The following is a 25,653-nucleotide window of genomic DNA, read 5'->3' as shown; positions in this document are numbered from 1 at the left end:
TAGTGTAATATAGTGTAGTGTAATGTAGTGTAGTGTAATGTAATGTAGTGTAGTGTAATATAGTGTAGTGTAGTGTAATGTAGTGTAGTGTAGTGTAGTGTAGTGCAGTGTAGTGTAGTGTAGTGTAATATAGTGTAGTGTAGTGCAGTGTAGTGTAGTGTAGTGTAATGTAGTGTAGTGTAGTGTAGTGCAGTGTAGTGTAGTGTAGTGTAGTGTAGTGCACACATACCTCAAGCTGTAGGTAGTACTTTGCCTTCAACTCAAAGTAAGGTCTGCGGGAGAGAAGTAAATCAAAAAGAGAGCGGGAAGAGGGGGAAAAAATAGGGAAGGAGAAAGATTAGAGGCGATGACAACTCAGAACAGCTGTGTACATATCACCAAGGCAACAGGGTGAGATATAGGGTTATCACATTAGATGAGCTAACCATGGAGAAAGGATTAGACAGAGAGCTGAGGCAACACAGAGCAAGACAGGCTCAGTCCCAACACTCTAAAACGGTCTCTTTTCTCATCTCATCTTCATGACACTAAATAGGTTTCAACCATACTAATTACACATATCAAGTACATGATCTGTGGTCATGACGGAAAGGAGACAAGGAAGCTTTTTAAGACTATATGTAACTGGCAACAGCCTCAGTCACAGCAGGGAAACTACTTTACACTGTACACTCCCTCACCAACACAGACCTCCAGTCTATGGAGTTTAGTAAAAACCTGACATATATATACTAACCAGAACACCACCACATTGTCTCTCTTTGTGCTGCTAGGAACAAAAACAGCTACCACTTCATCATAAAAGGTCGAAAAGGACACTTGCACATCACAGGAGTTTGGTGGCACCTTAATTGGGGAGGACAGTCTCGAGGAATAAGTGTAATGGTATCAAATACATTACATACATGGGTTCTATGTGTTTGGTGCCATTCCGTTCATTTCTTTCCAGACATTATTACGAGCCGTCCTCCCCTCAGCAGCCTCCACTGTTGCAGGTACATTTACCTTTTGCACATTTATATTCATTTATTTTGTTCAAGTTGACCTTTTTCAAGCTACTGAAAAATCTCCGCCATGAAAGATCAATGTCTTGGAAAAGGTCACTGTCGACAAATAAACATGGATGTGTGAATGTGTGAGTCGCAGACCATTTGGTAATTGATGCAGTGGTTGTATCAGGTTTACTTTGACTTCTCAGTCTTTTAACTACAGTGTAGTTGGGTTGTGGTCGCAACACAGTCATATGGGACTCACTTGGACTTGTTGATGGTGCGTTTGAGTTTCTTCTCCAGCTGTTTCATGCGCCCCATGGCTGCCGTGTACTTGGCTGCCGTCTCCTTGTGCACCAGCTCACTCCGCGTCTTTGTATGCTCCGCCTCCATCACCTGCAACAGCCAATCAGAACTCAGTCTTGCAACTACATGGAAATGTGACTTCCTAACTTGCGAAGCATCAATTTCCATCCACATTATGCCTTTAACCGTTGAATAGTAACATTCAGGTGTCAAATGTAGGTTTGACAGACAGTCATGTTGCACTAATGCAATTCGCAGCACCCCATTCCCTCCTCCCCCTCCATGCAGTACGGTACTCACCCTCTGGGTGGCGTGGTTGAGCATCTCCTGCCAGGCTGAGTCAAACTGCCTGGTGTCCTCCTCCAGGAGCCTCTGCTCTGCCAGGGCGATGGTCTCTTTGGCTGCACGCAGCACCTCCGTGGCCCTCTGGAAGTCCTGGGTGGCTCTCTGGGCCTCCAGCTGAGCCTGGGCAATGGGTAGAGAGACAACATGGCAGATATGCACTGAGATCAGCCACAGAACCAGACCTTCACTGGGTCTCCTCCAGAATCATCTGCACAACAGATGGGATGAGACCCTACCAGACATACTTCATGACTGGGTCTCTAGCTAGGCCTGGGCAACGGGTAGCGTGACAGCCTGCCAGACGGGCACCTGAAGAGGCCATGACATTCTGTCGCCAGCCAAGTTCTCTGTCACCATGAAATATTATGTGGGCCATGTCTGGCCATAGGGGTTGAACCCCTGCCCCTACTGGCAGCTGGCCAATGCCCATACTAGGCCAAATCCTTGATCTGTACACCTCAAGAGAACACTTTCCTCTCACAGGAAATTAACAATGGGCTTCAGTCAAGAAATTACTATATCCAATGTCTCTATATACAGTGGGGCAAAAAGGTATTTAGTCAGCCATCAATTCTGCAAGTTCTCCCACTTAAAAAGATGAGAGAGGCCTGTAATTTTCATCATAGGTACACTTCAACTATGACAGACAAAATGAGAGAAAAAAAATCCAGAAAATCACATTGTAGGATTTTTTATGAATTTATTTGCAAATTATGGTGGAAAATAAGTATTTGGTGACCTACAAACAAGCAAGATTTCTGGCTCTCACAGACCTCTTCTTTAAGAGGCTCCTCTGTCCTCCACTCGTTACCTGTATTAATGGCACCTGTTTGAACTTGTTATCAGTATAAAAGACACCTGTCCACAACCTCAAACAGTCACACTCCAAACTCCTCTATGGCCAAGACCAAAGAGGCTGGGAATACTGAATCTGCAATAGGTAAGCAGCTTGGTTTGAAGCAATCAACTGTGGGAGCAATTATTAGGAAATGGAAGACATATAAGACCACTGATAATCTCCCTCGATCTGGGGCTCCACGCTGAGCAGAAATCCCAGAACCACATGGGGGGACCTAGTGAATGACCTGCAGAGAGCTGGGACCAAAGTAACAAAGCCTACCATCAGTAACACCCTACGCCACCAGGGACTCAAATCCTGCAGTGCCAGACATGTCCCCCTGCTTAAGCAAGTACATGTCCAGGCCTGTCTGAAGTTTGCTAGAGAGCATTTGGATGATCCAGAAGAAGATTGGGAGAATGTCATATGGTCATATGGTCAGATGAAACCAAAATATAACTTTTTGGTAAAAACTCTACTAGCCGTGTTTGGAGGACAAAGAATGCTGAGTTGCATCCAAAGAACACCATACCTACTGTGAAGCATGGGGGGGGATCATGCTTAGGGGCTGTTTTTCTGCAAAGGGACCAGGACGACTGATCCGTGTAAAGGAAAGAATGAATGGGGCCCTGTATTGTGAGATTTTGAGTGAAAACCTCCTTCCATCAGCAAGGGCATTGAAGATGAAACGTGGCTGGGTATTTCAGCATGACAATGATCCCAAACACACCGCCCGGGCAACAAAGGAGTGGCTTAGCCAGTCTCCAGATCTCAACCACATAGAAAATCTTTGGAGGGAGATGAAAGTCGGTGTTGCCCAGCAACAGCCCCAAAACATCACTGCTCTAGAGGAGATATGCATGGAGGAATGGGCCAAAATACCAGCAACAGTGTGTGAAAACCCTGTGAAGACTTACAGAAAACATTTGACCTCTGTCATTGCCAACAAAGGGTATATAACAAAGTATTGAGATAAACTGTTGTTATTGACCAAATACTTATTTTCCACCATAATTTGCAAATAAATTCATTAAAAATCCTGCAATGTTATTTTCTTGATTTTTTTTTCTCATTTTGTCTGTCATAGTTGAAGTGTACCTACGATGAAAATTACAGGCCTCTCTCATCTTTTTAAGTGGGAGAACTTGCACAATTGGTGGCTGACTAAGCACTTCTTATAAAATGCTGTTTTTAAAAACAAGAGACAGAAAACGTTTAGCTCAAACATTGACAGGAATAAACCAAATCAGCTGTTGAGTCAGCATGAAAAATAGCAACTAGGTGAAATAACAAACAAGCCACCAAAGGTCCTTGTCACTGACTATGGAAACACGCCAAACTGTCTTGTACATAAGATGTTCCTAACATCAAAAGGACTAATTTCTGAGAAAACACAAAGGTCATGACGGCATGACATATGGTTGTATAAGCAAAGTATACCTGCATCGTCTCATTTGACACTTACTGTATACAGCAGGGGAAGAGATTTAGGGCTCAAAGACCTCACAGCTAATAGAGTTACTGTCAAACACTTCACCTGTGTGTCTGTGTCTGTGTGCGCGTCTGTGTCTGTACCTGTGTCTGTGCCTGTGCACACGGATGTGTCTGTGCCTGTGCGCACGGATGTGTCTGTGCCTGTGTGCTTCGGCTGTGTCTGTGCCTGTGTGCGCGGCTGTGCCTGTGTATATGCGCGCAGTTGTGCCTGTGCCTGTGCGCGCAGCTGTGTCTGTGCCTGTGCGCGCGTGTGTGTGTCTGTGCACGTGTGTCTGTGCGCTTGTGTGTCTGTGCGTCTGTGCGTGTGTCTGTGTGCGTCTGTCTGTGTGCACAGATGTCTGTGCGTGTAAGCGTGCGCGTCTGTGTGTGCGTCCGTCTGTCTGTCTGTGTGTATAAAACAAGGCTCCACATCTTGTTTTCCTATTAGTATCTATTGGTTCTATCAGAAGGTATTAGTAACATCCAGCTTTATGTCAACCCATTCCTCCCCACCCACTCTGAATGTTCTGTTCTGAGGTCAACCAAAACATCGTAGACTGCTGCCAGAGAGAACATACAAGTATTACCCCTTTACTCTCTGTCCTTCTTTTAGCCCAACTGGGTCACATAGTAATGGATAAACTCCAAAACAGTTCCCTCCTCCAGACTCAGTTACGCTGAGGTACAGTACAAAGTGGAAGCTTAGGCTTAGGCTTAGACTTCCTGTGTGTGTGTTGCATTGCTGCAAAGCTAATCATTTTCTCATTTATCCAATTTTCCTCTCTAATCTGTCAGTCATAGCAACTGACAGAAACCCCCTGTAGCTATAACTATTACCCTAAACCCCTCTCTGCTCTGTCAGTCATAGCAACTGACAGAACCCCCCTGTAGCTAGAACTAATACCCTAAACCCCTCTCTGCTCTGTCAGTCATAGCAACTGACAGAACCCCCCTGTAGCTAGAACTAATACCCTAAACCCCTCTCTGCTCTGTCAGTCATAGCAACTGACAGAACCCCCCTGTAGCTAGAACTAATACACTAAACCCCTCTCTGCTCTGTGGGTACTAGTAAAGCGACAGAACCCCCCTGTAACTAGCACTAATACCCTAAACCCCTCTCTGCTCTGTGGGTATTAGTAAAGTGACAGAAACCACCTGTAACTAGCACTAATACCCTAAACCCCGCTCTGCTCTGTGGGTACTAGTAAAGTGACAGAAACCCCCTGTAACTAGAACTAATACCCTAAACCCCTCTCTGCTCTGTGGGTACTAGTAAAGCGACAGAACCCCCCTGTAACTAGAACTAATACCCTAAACCCCTCTCTGCTCTGTGGGTACTAGTAAAGCGACAGAACCCCCCTGTAACTAGCACTAATACCCTAAACCCCTCTCTGCTCTGTGGGTATTAGTAAAGTGACAGAAACCACCTGTAACTAGCACTAATACCCTAAACCCCGCTCTGCTCTGTGGGTACTAGTAAAGTGACAGAAACCCCCTGTAACTAGAACTAATACCCTAAACCCCTCTCTGCTCTGTGGGTACTAGTAAAGCGACAGAACCCCCCCTGTAACTAGAACTAATACCCTAAACCCCTCTCTGCTCTGTGGGTACTAGTAAAGCGACAGAACCCCCTGTAACTAGAACTAATACCCTAAACCCTTCTCTGCTCTGTGGGTATTAGTAAAGTGACAGAAACCACCTGTAACTAGAACTAATACCCTAAACCCCTCTCTGCTCTGTGGGTACTAGTAAAGCAACAGAACCCCCCTGTAACTAGAACTAATACCCTAAACCCCTCTCTGCTCTGTGGGCACTTGTAAAGCGACAGAACCCCCCCTGTAGCTAGAACTAATACCCTAAACCCTTCTCTGCTCTGTGGGTACTAGTAAAGCGACAGAACCCCCCTGTAACTAGAACTAATACCCTAAACCCCTCTCCGATCTGTAGGTACTAGTAGCAACTGACAGAACCCCCTGTAACTAGAACTAATACCCTAAACCCCTCTCTGATCTGTAGGTACTAGTAAAGCGACAGAAACCCCCTGTAACTAGAACTAATACCCTAAACCCCTCTCCGATCTGTAGGTACTAGTAAAGCGACAGAAACCCCCTGTAGCTAGAACTAATACCCTAAACCCCTCTCTGCTCTGACAGTCATAGCAACTGACAGAACCCCCCTGTAGCTAGAACTAATACCCTAAACCCCTCTCTGCTCTGACAGTCATAGCAACTGACAGAACCCCCCTGTAACTAGAACTAATACCCTAAACCCCTCTCTGCTCTGTGGGTACTAGTAAAGCAACAGAAACCCCCTGTAGCTAGAACTAATACCCTAAACCCCTCTCTGATCTGTGGGACAAGTAAAGCGACAGAACCCCCCTGTAACTAGAACTAATACCCTAAACCCCTCTCTGATCTGTGGGTACTAGTAAAGCGACAGAACCCCCTGTAACTAGAACTAATACCCTAAACCCCTCTCTGCTCTGTGGGTACTAGTAAAGTGACAGAAACCCCCTGTAACTAGAACTAATACCCTAAACCCATCTCTGCTCTGTGGGTACTAGTAAAGCGACAGAACCCCCCTGTAACTAGAACTAATACCCTAAACCCCTCTCTGCTCTGTGGGTACTAGTAAAGCGACAGAACCCCCCTGTAACTAGAACTAATACCCTAAACACCTCTCTGCTCTGTGGGACTAGTAAAGTGACAGAACCCCCCTGTAACTAGAACTAATACCCTAAATCCCTCTCTGCTCTGTGGGTACTAGTAAAGCGACAGAACCCCCCTGTAACTAGAACTAATACCCTAAACCCCTCTCTGCTCTGTGGGTACTAGTAAAGCGACAGAACCCCCCTGTAACTAGAACTAATACCCTAAACCCCTCTCTGCTCTGTGGGTACTAGTAAAGCGACAGAACCCCCCTGTAACTAGAACTAATACCCTAAACCCTTCTCTGCTCTGTGGGACTAGTAAAGCGACAGAAACCCCCTGTAGCTGGCACTAATACCCTAAACCCCTCTCCGATCTGTAGGTACTAGTAAAGCGACAGAAACCCCCTGTAGCTAGAACTAATACCCTAACCCCCTCTCTGATCTGTGGGACTAGTAAAGTGACAGAACCCCTTGTAGCTAGAACTAATACCCTAAACCCCTCTCTGCTCTGTGGGACTAGTAAAGCGACAGAACCCCCCTGTAGCTGGCACTAATACCCTAAACCCCTCTCTGCTCTGTGGGACTAGTAAAGCGACAGAAACCCCCTGTAGCTGGCACTAATACCCTAACCCCCTCTCTGCTCGGTGGGACTAGTAAAGCGACAGAAACCCCCTGTAGCTGGCACTAATACCCTAAACCCCTCTCTGCTCTGTGGGTTTCTGACTCAACACTTTGCCCCAAACCCACCAATAGAGTGTCAAGGGAGGGTGATTTACTGTATCTGTGTGGGCATCAGTGTGTGTCCGCGGGGACATTTCCTGTAGAGGTTAAATATCATTCCAACGTTTTACAGTAAGGAGGATAAAACATTTCTGATTTGCCAAAAACTAAATCCCAACTGAACTATTGTTCAGTTACAGTAGCCTGACTAGTTTGGGAGGAAGTGAAGGTAGATCTACACTGACATGTCTCCTTCGCTGCAAGCAACTTATGAATAAGTCACAGCAGAGGAGAATTCCAACAGGATCTCATGTGACTAGAGATTCTGCTGAACTAATTTAAGTGAGAAACACATTGAGTCACCATAAAGAAAACAAGTGAAATGAAGTGATCATTATTTCCTGCTCTCATCATGACCTATGGAGCAGCATGTGGTATACGCCAAGACTCTACTAGACAAGGATCTGCAAGCCAAGATATTCCATTGATTTAGACAACATCCCATTGTTGTGCATCCAGTGTTGTCCACTTAATATAATGTACAAGGAATGATCTCTGGAGAAAGGACTATTCATTAGACAAAGTCTAATGGCTGACTCAGTTCATAGAAATAATACTGCATTGAAGCATAATACTGTACAGCACGATGTTCTTTGTGCATCTATCTCTGTGTTTATTTTACTTCAGCAGGAACCACTCCTAGATAGCAGGCTACTTAGTGACACACTTACAGTTCATTCGGAAAGTATTCAGACATTTCCACTTTTTTTTACGTTACAGCCTTACACCTTCAAACAAGCAAGATTTCTGGCTTTCACAGACCTGTAACTTCTTCTTTAAGACCTGCACCAGGCTGGAAAGACTGAATCTGTGAGAGCCAGAAATCGTGCTTGTTTGTAGGTGACCAAATACTTATTTTCCACCATAATTTGCAAATAAATTCATTAAAAATCCTACAATGTGATTTTCAGGATTTTTCCCCTTCATTTTGTCTGTCATAGTTGAAGTGTACCTATAGAATTACAGGCCTCGCTCATCTTTTTAAGTGGGAGAACTTGCACAATTGGTGGCTGACTAAATACTTTTTTGCCCCACTGTACATGTTTTAGAACGTTTTGCAAATGTATTAAAAACTGTCTGTCTGTCTGTCTGTCTGTCTGTCTGTCTGTCTGTCTGTCTGTCTGTCTGCCTGCCTGCCTGCCTGCCTGCCTGCCTGCCTGCCTGCCTGCCTGCCTGCCTGTCTGTCTGTCTGTCTGTCTGTCTGTCTGTCTGTCTGTCTACATTATTTACATAAGTAAATGATTTACATCCCTTTGCTATGAGACTTGAAATTTAGCTCAGGTGCATCCTGTTTCCATTTGTCATGACTGTCCTGATCAGGTCAGGTTACAGGAGACCACAACCCTACGGATTATCTCTCAACCTCAACAGAGGAGAAGAGATCTAGGGGTCTGTAGATGTGGGGGTTTATGACCTCTCACGCCCCTGGTAAATCTCAGGCCACAGACAAATTCCTTTGTCCTGTTACTATGGAGAACCAGCCCCAGAACATTAAACATGAAATAAAGGGACTTTGGAACAATGGTTTCCGTCAGCCACAATGGTGGTCATGACGATGGATGGAATATGAAAATGTATGTCATTTTTGTTTTGTTATTAAATGGTTAATAGATGGCGTTATTACGAAAACATTGCAACGTCAACAGTTTACCTAGTATATGTTTGATGTTTATACATTGTACGTTGTATGGAAAATGTCCAAATCAAAGAGAATGTTTTGGTAAACATGAAATGTGAAGTTAGTTGTCTAAAATTGGATTTGAGTAAAGTCTAGACATTGCCTCTTAACTAGGTACATTTACATTACATTTAGGTACACCCAGAGAATTGCCCTAAAGGCGGTTACGCCCACTTCTTACACAAGGGTATAAAACATGTGCGTGAAGAATTGACAGAGAAGACTAAGTGACCCAAGCTGCAACCGAGGTCTAAAAAAGTCAACGAACCCAAAACGCAACACAAGTTTGAAGACAAAGAAATCTTTTTCTACCCAAGCTACGGATGAGTAGCTGTGTCTAAGCGGGTGAATTCAAGTCAAACCACCTAGCCTCCACTCCCCATCGGATCGTGGTATCTACACCGTTTCATTCCTACGCTGTGAGCTCTGAGCTACAGAGATGTCTGTCCTCAGAAGAGCCCTTCCAGAACAAGGGCGAGGGAACAGACTCCTAAGCCAAAAGGACACTGACATCGTGAGGACAACCAGAGAGTTGCGCCGGAGAGGTGAGTCATTGAGCAGCCTGAACCCATGGAGACCTTCCCCACGGAATTACACCATTATATTCTGACTCTCTGGTCTGATGAAACCAACTCTTTGGACTGAATGCCAAGCGTCACGTATGGGGGACACCTGGCACCATCCCTACGGTGAAGCATGGTGGTGGCAGCATTATGCCACCACTTCAGTGGCAGGGACTGAGAGACTAGTCAGGAAAGAGGAAAATATGAACAGATCAAAGTACAGAGAGATCCTTGATGAAAACCTGCTCCAGAGCGTTCAGGACCTCAGACTGGGGGCAAAGGTTCACCTTCAACAGGACAACGACCCTAAGCACACAGCCAAGACAACGCAGGAGTGGCTTCAGGACAAGTTTCTGAATGTCCTTGAGTGGCCCAGCCAGAGCACGGACATGAACCCGATCAAACATCTTTGGAAAGACCTGAAAATAGCTGAGAAGTGAAGCTCCCCATCCAACCTGACAGAGCTTGAGAAGATCTGCAGAGAAAAAAAACTCCCTGAATACAGGTGTGCCAAGCTTGTAGCGTCATACCCAAGAATACTCAAGGCTGTAATCACTGCCAAAGGTAATGCAACAAAGTACTGAGTAAAGGGTCTGAATAGCTATGTAAATGTGATATTTTTTAAATTTTTATACATTTGCACACAAAAAAATACTGCTGTTTTTGCTTTGTCGTTATGGGGTATTGTGTGTAGACTGAGGGGGGAGAAAACAATTGAATCAATTTTAGAATAAGGCTGTAACGTAACAAAATGTGGAAAAAGTCAAGAGGTATGAATACATTCCGAATGCACTTCATAAATATATAAGTACATTTATTAGTAGAGAGACTTCACAGCCAACAGAGAGACTTCTCACAGCAGGCCTACTGCTGTACACCTGCTCCTCTATAAATGACTGGCAACCCAGCCCTTCTCCTTAATCCATCTCTCCTCTGCCTACTCTTCTCCTCCATCACCAGTTCAGTCCTGCTGCCACCGTGATCCATCATTCTATTCTTTTCAGTTTACTCATCCCATCTTTACCCTTCATTTTCAGCTGCACAGTGATGGTGTTAAAATTTTAAAAAGACTTGCGCATAATTTCTCAGTCACCTTTCAAAGCTGGGCCACTCAGGAACTCACGACAGGAGGGAAGAGGGAGAGAGAGATGGATTATTACGGAGGCGGGGAGAAGGATGGACGTGGAGACATTAGTCTATTTATTCAGCACATTCCAATTAAGTATTGTGTTGTTATTCACTGTCCTCTCTAAGGACTGCGGTTACAAACTTTCCACCGGTGTATATTTGACCTCTAGAAAGATGTTCATACCACTTCAGTTCTGCATTTCTGCTGCAGTTTCTGTCTGTGTAAATAGATCATAAGGTCTACCAATTCTCTCCATCACACAGACAAATCATAGGTAACAGGGATTTCCAGGTGAACAAAAAGGACAGCAGACATTGATCAAATCAATTACAGGGAGACGCCTCCAGAATAGGAGCAGAGAAAGTGTCGAACTACATTAATCACACAGCACCGAATGTTCTGTAAACACCAGGAGGCTCGTAGGAAAAGTCACAACATCAGATGCTACAGAATCACAGTGTCACAGAAACACTATCAGTGTGTCCTCGAATCCAGTCGGGAGTCAAATCTTACACAACATTCAACACTTGGCAGACATTTGACACAGGTCAAAGGTAAGATCATCAGTACATAGTTACATCAGATAATGATAAACAGGCACCAAACTGCTTCATTAAATATGGTACTTAAACACTCATGGTTAACTTTTTCCATTTCCCTCATGTTTATTACATATCAACCCATATCTATAGTAACTCAAATACAGGAAAATAAGTGATCAAATAATTACAGCCCTACTCATATTTTAAATCAGTAGGGCTCTGTAAATGTGAATCAAACAAGCACCAACGCGTGCATATGCAAGTGTAAGTAAAGTGGAACTTTAGAAAAAAGACTATACTTTCTCTTTGGGCATAAGAAAATCGTATCCCGCTCGACACAGCCTTTACATTATTCAGAGCGGGCGCTCTTCGGAGCCCTAACAGAGTATTCATTTGGTTAACCGGCACATGTTCAGATAAACATCTCGTTGCTACACATTCACGCCTCCATGGCTGCACGCATGTAAGAGAAGCTTTGAAATATAAAGCCTTCCTATAATCTTCATGGCATACATTTGACAAGACGTGCCAACACTTCAAAGACCAGAGCGTTTCAGCTAAACATTCCTCAGCATAGGCTATCAACACTGGAATAGTATCAGCTTTCAGAAGAGAACACAGACACACAGCTATTTTCCAAGAGAATTAACTGATTTAATCTCCCCAGTTAAGCAGGGCAATTAATCTTGGTGAAAAGGGAGTGAGATGGGATGAAAAGGGCCTTTTCAATTGGAGGTCAATGATTTACAGTCAGATAGTAAACATGCATCTCTGCAGTCACGCTTCGCTAGCCTTGGCCTTAATTGTGTCCCGATTGAGACTGTTCCTTTTGCTGTGAGACACAAACAAATTGTGACTGGCCTAGATATGTCAGAGACCCACAGAGTTAATCCTGGAGAAGTCGTTATACCGCACATGACTCAGGGAGAGCTCGTCTTCATCATGCTTCATGGTCTGATGCTACAACAACCTAGAAGCTGTACATCGATCTGGTCAGTCTGAATGTTCTCTGAGGCAAAGTGAAGGACAACCGTGTTCCGGCATGGACATGGGGATGCAAGCCACTTGTTCCAGGTGGTTGCTTAGCCATTGTTTAACTTCAGTGTTCAAGTCAACGTCTAATGTACTGAAGCAGCACTTGTAATGAACAGCTGCCTCTTGGATTCCTCAGCACACTCATACAATGTTCCATGGCTGCAGGCTTGGACAGCAAGCGTTGACACCCAGGGGTGGACGGCACGAAATGACATTTTTAGCCCAGAGGGCCTGTCGAACTTGGGATTTTAGAGCAAAATGACAATTATTTGGCTAACAATGGGGAAAGAAATGGGCTGGTGTGGGGGCCTCGAAAATAAATGGGCCGGCGAGTTAGAAATGATAGGGCTAATTTCAGGTCCCAGTCTGCCCCTGTGGACACCCACACACACACAAACATTAGCCAACCAGAACAATAGCCACATGCACAGCTCACACACAGCTGTATTGAGTCATTGTCAAGCTAATCTGCCATTATTAAAACAGCTCCAGTCCTGCTTGCTGAAGCAGTGATGTAACCAGTGCTGACCAGCATCAACATGCACCACAGGACAGGCTGGCCTCCCACCTCCCAGGAGGCCAGAGCACGGCTCCAGCACACGGCCACGACCTTGTCTCTGCTCCCCCTCTCCATCCTTCCCATCCTAGCCCCCATGACCCTCACCCGCTCAGTGCTATAAGCCTACCAAAACCTCTCTCCACAGGAGAGAAAGAGACAGGTCACAGATGGTCTCTTGACTTTTCAGGATTACAAAATGACACTAACCGTCTTAACCCAATCTCCATACCCTCAGGGATGTACTGGCTGTTCTGTAATACATGGAACTGAGTTACTGTGGTGGTAAAGGAGACTGTCTGGGACAAGGTTCCCTGTTCTACCAGAGGTGGTAAAGGAGACTGTCTGGGACAAGGTTCCCTGTTCTACCAGAGGTGGTAAAGGAGACTGTCTGGGACAAGGTTCCCTGTTCTACCAGAGGTGGTAAAGGAGACTGTCTGGGACAAGGTTCCCTGTTCTACCAGAGGTGGTAAAGGAGACTGTCTGGGACAAGGTTCCCTGTTCTACCAGAGGTGGTAAAGGAGACTGTCTGGGACAAGGTTCCCTGTTCTACCACAGCCAGTATCTTTCCAGGGAAAGACGTGACAACATTCTTCTTGTACTGCAAGAATGCATGTTGTAATTGTAATAAAATGCAATATTTACAGTATGACCATATAAATTCCTACAAACTCTCTCCAGGTCCTTTTGCTTTATCCCGGATACTATGGTGACAGGTTGACGTATTAGAGCCCCCAGCCTCTGACAAAGATGTGCAGGGACCTATAGAGTCTCCTTTGTAGCTGTGATCCATCTGCCTTTGACTCAGAGCCAGAGAACAATCCCATACATCAGCTAGAGACAGCTCTCTCCCCCAGTCTGAATCTATTCCAGCTGTACCAAATCCAACCAATCTACTGGATGATCTCCTCCAGGCCTGGAGGATTTTCATTGCTTTCCTCCCCCAGCCAGACACCACTAAGCCCCACATCTGTTCAATCTATGGCCATCATGGAGGTCAGTTCATAACTAATCTCACAGACATATCCACAGTCGGTCTCCTCTGTTCTGGACCTCAGGCATCTCTCCTCCTCTCTCTCATTATCTGTCTCTCCTTCGTTCTTTCCACCTCCAGACGCACTGCGGTTAGATGACTGAGGCAGGCAGGGGGTGAGACGATCTCGACTGTGCACTTCAGTTCAGCTACGTGGTAATCACTGTCGGTAACGGGCCATGCAGGAGAGAGCGAGAGGGAGGGGGCGAGATAGAGGGAGGAGGTAAACTGTGCCCAAACCTTGCACCAGCCACAACACATCACCACCACCATTCTCCTCCTCTCTATTGTTCCACCTTTCCCCCCACTAGCTGTACCTACTCTCCAGAGAAGATGGGGCAGCTGAGGGGGAAGGGCAATATGACTTCAATGTTTAATGCTAACCAGGGATGGGGTCAATTCTGTTTCAATTCCAGTTAATTCAGAAAGTAAACCAAATTCCCATCCCAATTCCAAATTATGACTGGCCTACTTTTGTCAAGTCACACTCTTCAAACCTGAGGTGAACGAGAAGGAAACTAAACATATTTCATGAGGTATAAGAAAAGCACTTTTCATCATTTTACACTACTGGTGACTGCAGCAATCGAGGCTGATTCAGCGCTTTAAAAATGGGAGCTGTCAAAGAAAGTGCAGGGTGCCCAAACGACCCCTCAGGGAACATACAGTGCAGGCTGCCCAAACGACCCCTCAGGGAACATACAGTACAGGCTGCCCAAACGACCCCTCAGGGAACATACAGTGCAGGCTGCCCAAACGACCCCTCAGGGAACATACAGTACAGGCTGCCCAAACGACCCCTCAGGGAACATACAGTACAGGCTGCCCAAACGACCCCTCAGGGAACATACAGTGCAGGCTGCCCAAACGACCCCTCAGGGAACATACAGTGCAGGCTGCCCAAACGACCCCTCAGGGAACATACAGTACAGGCTGCCCAAACGACCCCTCAGGGAACATACAGTGCAGGCTGCCCAAACGACCCCTCAGGGAACATACAGTGCAAGCTGCCCAAACGACCCCTCAGGGAACATACAGTGCAGGCTGCCCAAACGACCCCTCTGGGAACATACAGTACAGGCTGCCCAAACGACCCCTCAGGGAACATACAGTGCAGGGTGCCCAAACGACCCCTCAGGGAACATACAGTACAGGCTGCCCAAACGACCCCTCAGGGAACATACAGTGCAGGGTGCCCAAACGACCCCTCAGGGAACATACAGTGCAGGCTGCCCAAACGACCCCTCAGGGAACATACAGTGCAGGGTGCCCAAACGACCCCTCAGGGAACATACAGTGCAGGGTGCCCAAACGACCCCTCAGGGAACATACAGTGCAGGGTGCCCAAACGACCCCTCAGGGAACATACAGTGCAGGCTGCCCAAACGACCCCTCAGGGAACATACAGTGCAGGCTGCCCAAACGACCCCTCAGAGAACATACAGTGCAGGCTGCCCAAACGACCCCTCAGGGAACATACAGTGCTGGCTGCCTAAACGACCCCTCAGGGAACATACAGTGCAGGCTGCCCAAACGACCCCTCAGAGAACATACAGTGCAGGCTGCCCAAACGACCCCTCAGGGAACATACAGTGCAGGCTGCCCAAACGACCCCTCAGGGAACATACAGTGCAGGCTGCCCAAACGACCCCTCAGGGAACATACAGTGCAGGATGCCCAAACGACCCCTCAGGGAACATACAGTGCAGGGTGCCCAAACGACCCCTCAGGGAACATACAGTACAGGCTGCCCAAACGACCCCTCAGGGAACATACAGTGCAAGCTGCCCAAACGACCCCTCAGGGAACATACAGTGCAGGGTGCCCAAACGACCCCTCAGGGAACATACAGTGCAGGCTGCCCAAACGACCCCTCAGGGAACATACAGTACAGGCTGCCCAAACGACCCCTCAGGGAACATACAGTGCAGGCTGCCCAAACGACCCCTCAGGGAACATACAGTGCAGGGTGCCCAAACGACCCCTCAGGGAACATACAGTACAGGCTGCCCAAACGACCCCTCAGGGAACATACAGTGCAGGCTGCCCAAACGACCCCTCAGGGAACATACAGTACAGGCTGCCCAAACGACCCCTCAGGGAACATACAGTGCAGGCTGCCCAAACGACCCCTCAGGGAACATACAGTGCAGGCTGCCCAAACGACCCCTCAGGGAACATACAGTACAGGCTGCCCAAACGACCCCTCAGGGAACATACAGTGCAGGCTGCCCAAACGACCCCTCAGGGAACATACAGTACAGGCTGCCCAAACGACCCCTCAGGGAACATACAGTGCAGGGTGCCCAAACGACCCCTCAGGGAACATACAGTACAGGCTGCCCAAACGACCCCTCAGGGAACATACAGTGCAAGCTGCCCAAACGACCCCTCAGGGAACATACAGTGCAGGGTGCCCAAACGACCCCTCAGGGAACATACAGTGCAGGGTGCCCAAACGACCCCTCAGGGAACATACAGTACAGGCTGCCCAAACGACCCCTCAGGGAACATACAGTGCAGGCTGCCCAAACGACCCCTCAGGGAACATACAGTGCAGGGTGCCCAAACGACCCCTCAGGGAACATACAGTACAGGCTGCCCAAACGACCCCTCAGGGAACATACAGTGCAGGCTGCCCAAACGACCCCTCAGGGAACATACAGTACAGGCTGCCCAAACGACCCCTCAGGGAACATACAGTGCAGGGTGCCCAAACGACCCCTCAGGGAACATACAGTGCAGGCTGCCCAAACGACCCCTCAGGGAACATACAGTGCAGGGTGCCCAAACGACCCCTCAGGGAACATACAGTACAGGGTGCCCAAACGACCCCTCAGGGAACATACAGTACAGGCTGCCCAAACGACCCCTCAGGGAACATTTACATTTACATTTACATTTAAGTCATTTAGCAGACGCTCTTATCCAGAGCGACTTACAAATTGGTGAATTCACCTTCTGACATCCAGTGGAACAGCCACTTTACAATAGTGCATCTAAATCATTAAGGGGGGGGGGTGGTGAGAAGGATTACTTATCCTATCCTAGGTATTCCTTGAAGAGGTGGGGTTTCAGGTGTCTCCGGAAGGTGGTGATTGACTCCGCTGTCCTAGCGTCGTGAGGGAGTTTGTTCCACCATTGGGGGGCCAGAGCAGCGAACAGTTTTGACTGGGCTGAGCGGGAACTGTACTTCCTCAATGGTAGGGAGGCGAGCAGGCCAGAGGTGGATGAACGCAGTGCCCTTGCTTGGGTGTAGGGCCTGATCAGAGCCTGGAGGTACTGCGGTGCCGTTCCCCTCACAGCTCCGTAGGCAAGCACCATGGTCTTGTAGCGGATGCGAGCTTCAACTGGAAGCCAGTGGAGAGAGCGGAGGAGCGGGGTGACGTGAGAGAACTTGGGAAGGTTGAACACCAGACGGGCTGCGGCGTTCTGGATGAGTTGTAGGGGTTTAATGGCACAGGCAGGGAGCCCAGCCAACAGCGAGTTGCAGTAATCCAGACGGGAGATGACAAGTGCCTGGATTAGGACCTGCGCCGCTTCCTGTGTGAGGCAGGGTCGTACTCTGCGGATGTTGTAGAGCATGAACCTACAGGAACGGGCCACCGCCATGATGTTGGTTGAGAACGACAGGGTGTTGTCCAGGATCACGCCAAGGTTCTTAGCGCTCTGGGAGGAGGACACAATGGAGTTGTCAACCGTGATGGCGAGATCATGGAACGGGCAGTCCTTCCCCGGGAGGAAGAGCAGCTCCGTCTTGCCGAGGTTCAGCTTGAGGTGGTGATCCGTCATCCACACTGATATGTCTGCCAGACATGCAGAGATGCGATTCGCCACCTGGTCATCAGAAGGGGGAAAGCATACAGTACAGGGTGCCCAAACGACCCCTCAGGGAACATACAGTACAGGGTGCCCAAACGACCCCTCAGGGAACATACAGTGCAGGGTGCCCAAACGACCCCTCAGGGAACATACAGTGCAGGCTGCCCAAACGACCCCTCAGGGAACATACAGTGCAGGCTGCCCAAACGACCCCTCAGGGAACATACAGTGCAGGCTGCCCAAACGACCCCTCAGGGAACATACAGTGCAGGCTGCCCAAACGACCCCTCAGGGAACATACAGTGCAGGCTGCCCAAACGACCCCTCAGGGAACATACAGTGCAGGCTGCCCAAACGACCCCTCAGGGAACATACAGTACAGGCTGCCCAAACGACCCCTCAGGGAATATACAGTACAGGGTGCCCAAACGACCCCTCAGGGAACATACAGTACAGGGTGCCCAAACGACCCCTCAGGGAACATACAGTACAGGCTGCCCAAACGACCCCTCAGGGAACATACAGTGAAAAGCTCTCCGGCTGAGTCAAGCTGTCTCTGATCCACTTACAAGGGCAGTCAGCCATTAACTTGTGACACGTACTACCTCAGGATATTCAAGTCTTCTCAACATCTAAGGTAAGTAACCATCTATTGTTTTGTTACGCAAAAGCCTGAGTTATGGTGTGTGTGTGTGTGTGTGTGTGTGTGTGTGTGTGTGTGTGTGTGTGTGTGTGTGTGTGTGTGTGTATATCTAGACCAAAGTCAAGGGCATTTTTCCACAGCGCTGCCACTCCCCGTGTACCTTATCATTAGCCTTCTAAAGCAAATGATAATGTATTGCTCATGTAGGCTACTTCAACAAACCAGAGAGATAGAGAATTTCCACCCCTCTGGGCAAACAATGATTCAAGTTCAAAGTTGTGTACATGCTCACCCACTGAAGGAGAATGGGAAGATGGAGGTGGAGATACGCTGCAATAGGAGAGGAGGAAGACAGAGGAGGATAGAGTATAGAGGAATAGGAAGATAGGGAAAGAGAGGAAGAGTGTTTATGTTGCATAATTGATTCAGGACTGCTGTGTTAGGATGGGCTCTGCTCCAGTCACCACTGTGAGGTTGATTAACTCAACCATGTCAGAGAGGCAGCCATTTACCGCACCTTTGATCCATTTCAACCTCAACCGCTTTGTAATGCTCCCAACCACACCATCGACCTATGAGACGTGTGTGTGTGTGTGTGTGTGTGTGTGTGTGTGTGTGTGTGTGTGTGTGTGTGTGTGTGTGTGTGTGTGTGTGTGTGTGTGTGTGTGTGTGTGTGTGTGTGTGTGTGTGTGTGTGAGTGTGTGAGTGTGTGAGTGTGTGAGTGTGTGAGTGTGTGAGTGTGTGAGTGTGTGAGTGACCAGTGCCCTAGAATCGCCCTTTGCAGTCAGGTCCCACTGACTTCTTGTTGCAGAGCTCAGCATTGTATGACAGACAAGCGAGTCCTGCACTTGTTCATAATTAAGATGCCTGCCAACCTAGTATGGAAATAAGAGCCACAGAGTTGTTTTTTTAAGTTTCAGTCTCAATCCCTCGAGTATGTGCCAAACTCTTATTGAATTCCTGAACAACACATCATAGCTTCATACAATTGCCTTCAGTGAAATAACTGGGCCAGTAGATGCAGGGGTGCAACTTTGGTTTTAGAAATGAGGGGGACATAACCCGGGCATGGAAGCTCATTTTATGCATTTCTACTAGGGCTGTCACCGACATGAGGTATAATCTTGGTCAACCAAGAGTAGTCTTTTCTTTTATTGGTTGACATTTTCAAACGTGTATTTTTCTATATATAGACACACCCTAAGTGTTTTAATAAAATCAACTATATGTACTAAACTTGTCTGATGCTTTAGGCAGGCTGTTTGATTAAATAACTAAGACACACAAATGATTCAAGAGAGAGCCAGAGATCAAGATAGCCAGAAGAAAAATATCCCGCTGCTCCCGCTTCGCAGAATTATGCTTCTGAAGTTGCCGGCAATAGGCTACACCAGCACTCTGCAACCTTTTCTATTTGGATGGCCAATTTATCTTACCACTTCTACCAGTCTGCATGCTAGTTCTGATTTTTATATGCACATTTTCATGGTACAGTTTAATTTCATTTATAAGTCTTTGCATCTCAAAATCATCTGTGGTTAATTTACATTCTATCTAAATAAAAATTATGAAAATCTAAAAGTAACTTTTATTGCATTGCTGACTATGTAAAAATAGCGTACATAAAGCCAACACATAAAAACATTGCAGCCTGCAGGTAGAAAATATCCTGATATAAAATAAATATCCTATGAATCACATTGGCTATGCATGGCCTGTCTGCAATGAACTTGAAACATTGTATCAACTACAGTGCCTTGCGAAAGTATTCGGCCCCCTTGAACTTTGCGACCTTTTGCCACATTTCAGGCTTCAAGCATAAAGATATAAAACTGTATTTTTTGTGAAGAATCAACAACAAGTGGGACACAATCATGAAGTGGAACGACATTTATTGGATATTTCAAACTTTTTTAACAAATCAAAAACTGAAAAATTGGGCGTGCAAAATTATTCAGCCCCTTTACTTTCAGTGCAGCAAACTCTCTCCAGAAGTTCAGCGAGGATCTCTGAATGATCCAATGTTGACCTAAATGACTAATGATGATAAATACAATCCACCTGTGTGTAATCAAGTCTCCGTATAAATGCACCTGCACTGTGATAGTCTCAGAGGTCCGTTAAAAGCGCAGAGAGCATCATGAAGAACAAGGAACACACCAGGCAGGTCCGAGATACTGTTGTGAAGAAGTTTAAAGCCGGATTTGGATACAAAAAGATTTCCCAAGCTTTAAACATCCCAAGGAGCACTGTGCAAGCGATAATATTGAAATGGAAGGAGTATCAGACCACTGCAAATCTACCAAGACCTGGCCGTCCCTCTAAACTTTCAGCTCATACAAGGAGAAGACTGATCAGAGATGCAGCCAAGAGGCCCATGATCACTCTGGATGAACTGCAGAGATCTGCAGCTGAGGTGGGAGACTCTGTCCATAGGACAACAATCAGTCGTATATTGCACAAATCTGGCCTTTATGGAAGTGGCAAGAAGAAAGACATTTCTTAAAGATATCCATAAAAAGTGTCATTTAAAGTTTGCCACAAGCCACCTGGGAGACACACCAAACATGTGGAAGAAGGTGCTCTGGTCAGATGAAACCAAAATTGAACTTTTTGGCAACAATGCAAAACGTTATGCTTGGCGTAAAAGCAACACAGCTCATCACAATGAACAGACCATCCCCACTGTCAAACATGGTGGTGGCAGCATCATGGTTTTGGCCTGCTTTTCTTCAGCAGGGACAGGGAAGATGGTTAAAATTGATGGGAAGATGGATGGAGCCAAATACAGGACCATTCTGGAAGAAAACATGATGGAGTCTGCAAAAGACCTGAGACTGGGACGGAGATTTGTCTTCCAACAAGACAATGATCCAAAACATAAAGCAAAATCTACAATGGAATGGTTCAAAAATAAACCTATCCAGGTGTTAGAATGGCCAAGTCAAAGTCCAGACCTGAATCCAATCGAGAATCTGTGGAAAGAACTGAAAACTGCTGTTCACAAATGCTCTCCATCCAACCTCACTGAGCTCGAGCTGTTTTGCAAGGAAGAATGGGAAAAAATTTCAGTCTCTCGATGTGCAAAACTGATAGAGACATACCCCAAGCGACTTACAGCTGTAATCGCACCAAAAGGTGGCGCTACAAAGTATTAACTTAAGGGGGCTGAATAATTTTGCACACCCAATTTTTCAGTTTTTGATTTGTTAAAAAGTTTGAAATATCCAATGAATGTCATTCCACTTCATGATTGTGTTCTACTTGTTGTTGATTCTTCACAAAAAAATACAGTTTTATATCTTTATGTTTGAAGCCTGAAATGTGGCAAAAGGTCGCAAAGTTCAAGGGGGCCGAATACTTTCGCAAGGCACTGTATGAACTGTGTCACCCAGAAACTTGTGCTAGCAAACTTGAAACATTGTATGAAATATTCTGGGCCGTCAGTTTCCCGCAGCAGTGAGCTCTGGACAGACACAGCTGTTGGCCATTTGTGAAAGCGATATGAAGTAATCAGGCATTTTATGATGTTTCCACTGGATCCGAGCTTTACATTTTTCACTTTCATGTCAAATGTTAATCGAAAGGGAGAGAGCTGGAAATATCGTTCAAATCCTTTGAGAAACTATTGTCATTCTCAATTGATTGTAAAAACAGCCTGTTAACTTGCTGTTTGAGGTGAAGAAAAATGAGTTGGAGAAACTCCACGGCTCATTATAGGAACATTTATGGGCCTAAATTTGTGTGCCGACCAGGTAGACTAGAACTACTTCTATATGCGTAAACAGGTGTGCATCCAAACTCAGCGTTGACAGGAGCGTTTCAAACAAAAGACGATTAATAAATTGACAAAACTCGTAAATGGAATGAAATAAAAACTTGTTTCTCACAAGTGTAGCACAGGTCGTGAGTTCACACATCCACTACGAAAATAAGAACAATAGATGACTGTAATAATAATATATTCAATACATTAACAAAAACTACCGTAACCAAACAAACACTTCAGATTATAAATAATTGTAATTAATGGTAAAATATAGGCCACTACTGGTGATAAATGTAATGGGGAATTGATAGACACAGCAAACAAGGCACACAATGAAGTTATGTAGCAATGAATACACACAAAATGGCGGGAGAGCGCGCATTCTGGAGAGCCGTGCCTTGTGCATCTGAGCCACAATCCCCATATCCTTGGACCATCCCCATGGCCCCCGGATTACTCCACTGAGACCAGTGCAAATCAGACCAGTGTGCCAATGACAAAAATAACTGCTCGACTAAAACAAATCTTGTGTTTTCAATACAGACCCTTTTTGTCATAAAGTATTCCATATAAGGCACCCAGACCTTGTGAAAGTTGCACAGTATTCCCTTCATCTTGTAATAAATCACATCTAGTGATGCATAACTTGACATTTCTGCCACCCGTTGTGACATTCTGGGAGGATAACCAACCTTCCAATTAATGGCAATGCATTTCTTAGCCTCTATAAATGCCAGGTTACATAGTTTCTTCTGGTAACTGTCTCCAGTATCAACATTTCCAAGCAAACAAAAACAGCGGGAAGGGAGAATCTGTAGACATGCTGAGATAAAAGAACATACCCTTTTCCTGAACTCAGCTCCAAGATCATAACATATGCAAATACGTCCCCTTTCGGATTTTACACCACCAGCAGAGGAACTACATTTCTGAGTGCAAGATATTTAGTTTTACTGGCATGGTTGACGCTCTATGGATGGTCTTAAACCGCAGTCATTTATGTCTGAGATTATATGAACATGACTGGGCATTCAAACATATCGGTATCCATCATCAGTAGTGTCTCCCAGGTCTTCGTCACATTTCTTTTGGCCATGTTTTGTGTCATCAGGAAAAGCCTCTATAAACCCTTGATACATCTTGGAAATCAACTTTAGAGGGTTGTAAAGACTGCCTTTTTGTATAAATCTTTGAAGCTTCTGGCTTGTCCAGTGTTTGCAGCACAGAGAGATAAAGTGTTGGTTTTGCAAAAGTTCACCTCAGCGCGGTCACAGACTGATCTTCCCTATTTGACTGGCCCTGCTGAGACCCCTGTCACCATCTGATCCTGCTCAGATGAATATCGGTCTTCAATCGTTTGGCCCCTGGGTTTATTGACTCAGGTCTAGTGTGATTGAGGCAAAAATAATAGCTAAAGTTAGTGATCTAGCTAGCTAACCTTAGCCAACTTTTGGCTAGCTCTATTGGTCCATCAACTGGCGAAAACTAGCCAAGTTAATTTACTTCTGTTGAAACGGGACAATAAGGCTACAAAACATTTCCATACACACTAAAGCAGTTAGATGCTGCTCCCTGACAGATAGTTAGAGGCTAAAGCTGAACTGGCTGTGGTAGCTACTAACTAGCTAGTTAGTTCTCTTCAGACGAGAGGGAATGGGCAGGTTTTCCTACTTACAAAGCAGGTAGAGGTCTGTAATTTTTATCATAGGTACACTTCAACTGTGAGAGACGGAATCTAAAACAAAAATCCAGAAAATCACATTGTAGGATTTTTAAGTAATTAATTTGCAATTATTGATAAAATGATATGATATGATAAAACTGCAGGGGGACAAACATGATATTATAATGTGGGGGGGTTGTGCACCTGAATAGATGTGGGGGGGTTGTGCACCTGAGTAGATGTGGGGGGGTTGTGCACCTGAGTAGATGTGGGGGGGTTGTGCACCTGAGTAGATGTGGGGGGGTTGTGCACCTGAGTAGATGTGTGAAAGGTAGACAGAGGAACTCATACAATCCAATATCCTCAAACTTAGAATAACTTCCTTTTTCCATAAGGAAACTTCATTTGTGTTGTCAGGGGCATTAACATAAATCACAACCACACAAAGGTGCATTCTCATTAAGAAGCCATATAGAGGTTGCCTGAATGAGAAGAACACAATGCCCAAAGCAGAGCTAAGAACACCAGAGGGGACAACACCTTTTCATGTCTGGTTTGGTCCTGGCGATTCCTCTCTGACTGTTTCCAGCTGCAGGGCTCTATCATCCAGATGAGCAGGTGGCAGCAGCTCCCCTCTAACAATAACTACGGCTTTGCAGATAAGGGAACCAAGATCACAGCTTCACACAGAGCCCTCCCTCATTAAGCAGCCTGGGCTTTAACACTTAGTGATGTCGTTGTTGTTAGAGCCATCACTCATTGTTACCGTGTATTGAGGGGCAATTAGACAAATGAGGGCAAAACCCTGCACTTGTCCAAGCAAGTCAAGCTAGGTAAATAGGTAACACTTAATTTAATAGTCCAGCCCATTTGGTGTTCAATGTGATATTTTCTTAGTATTTAGAAATGATGGTCTCAAATAGTCTCAAATAGTATGTGGTCTCAAATAGTATGTGCTGGTTTTAATGAAACCCAAAGAAACTAGGCAAATAGAATGCAAACTAGGCAAATAGAATGCAAACTAGGCAAATAGAATGCAAACTAGGCAAATAGAATGCAAACTAGGCAAATAGAATGCAAACTAGGCAAATAGAATGCAAACTAGGCAAATAAAGCATTTCCGATAAATAAAAGATTTTGGACTGTTTCTACGGGTCAATATGAGCAGAGACCCCCGGCCCGTAGTCCCCCTGTTCACCCAGTGGTGCCCCACCTGTCTGGCCACTCTCCGGGCCTCCCAGTAGGGTTTGGACTCCTCCACCGCCTTCCCAATCTTCTTGACCAGCTCATCCAGCTTCACCGTGGCCTCAACCAGCACTGTGCGGAACTTCTGCCGGGCATCCTGGAAAGGAAACAGGGAGAAAAGGTTAACTAGGACTGTTGCGAACTTCTGCCGGGCATCCAGGAGAGGAAACAGGGAGAAAAGGTTAACTAGGACTGTAGCGAACTTCTGCCGGGCATCCAGGAGAGGAAACAGGGAGAAAAGGTTAACTAGGACTGTAGCGAACTTCTGCCGGGCATCCAGGAGAGGAAACAGGGAGAAAAGGTTAACTAGGACTGTAGCGAACTTCTGCCGGGCATCCAGGAGAGGAAACAGGGAGAAAAGGTTAACTAGGACTGTAGCGAACTTCTGCCGGGCATCCAGGAGAGGAAACAGGGAGAAAAGGTTAACTAGGACTGTAGCGAACTTCTGCCGGGCATCCCAGGAGAGGAAACAGGGAGAAAAGGTTAACTAGGACTGTAGCGAACTTCTGCCGGGCATCCAGGAGAGGATACAGGGAGAAAAGGTTAACTAGGACTGTAGCGAACTTCTGCCGGGCATCCAGGAGAGGATACAGG

The 25,653-nt window shown here is 46.1% G+C and overlaps 1 protein-coding gene across 1 annotated transcript in view; it reads right to left on the bottom strand.

Moving 5' to 3' along the window:
- Nucleotides 1–25,653, bottom strand: part of LOC135520285 (SH3 domain-binding protein 5-like) — a 37,083-nt gene that overhangs the window by 5,047 nt on the left and 6,383 nt on the right. The window contains exons 3-6 of the mRNA XM_064945711.1: nt 25,028–25,156; nt 1,596–1,760; nt 1,255–1,385; nt 230–272 (exon numbers count right to left, since the gene is read on the bottom strand). Coding sequence (XP_064801783.1) covers nt 230–272; nt 1,255–1,385; nt 1,596–1,760; nt 25,028–25,156 — 468 coding nt within the window. The remainder of the gene's footprint in view (nt 1–229; nt 273–1,254; nt 1,386–1,595; nt 1,761–25,027; nt 25,157–25,653) is intronic.

The sequence above is a fragment of the Oncorhynchus masou genome, chromosome 29 (assembly GCF_036934945.1).
Source record: "Oncorhynchus masou masou isolate Uvic2021 chromosome 29, UVic_Omas_1.1, whole genome shotgun sequence".
In the NCBI taxonomy this organism is placed as follows: Eukaryota; Metazoa; Chordata; class Actinopteri; order Salmoniformes; family Salmonidae; genus Oncorhynchus; species Oncorhynchus masou.
Note: the sequence above shows the minus strand (reverse complement) of the source record. Positions and strands in the feature narration are given on the sequence as shown.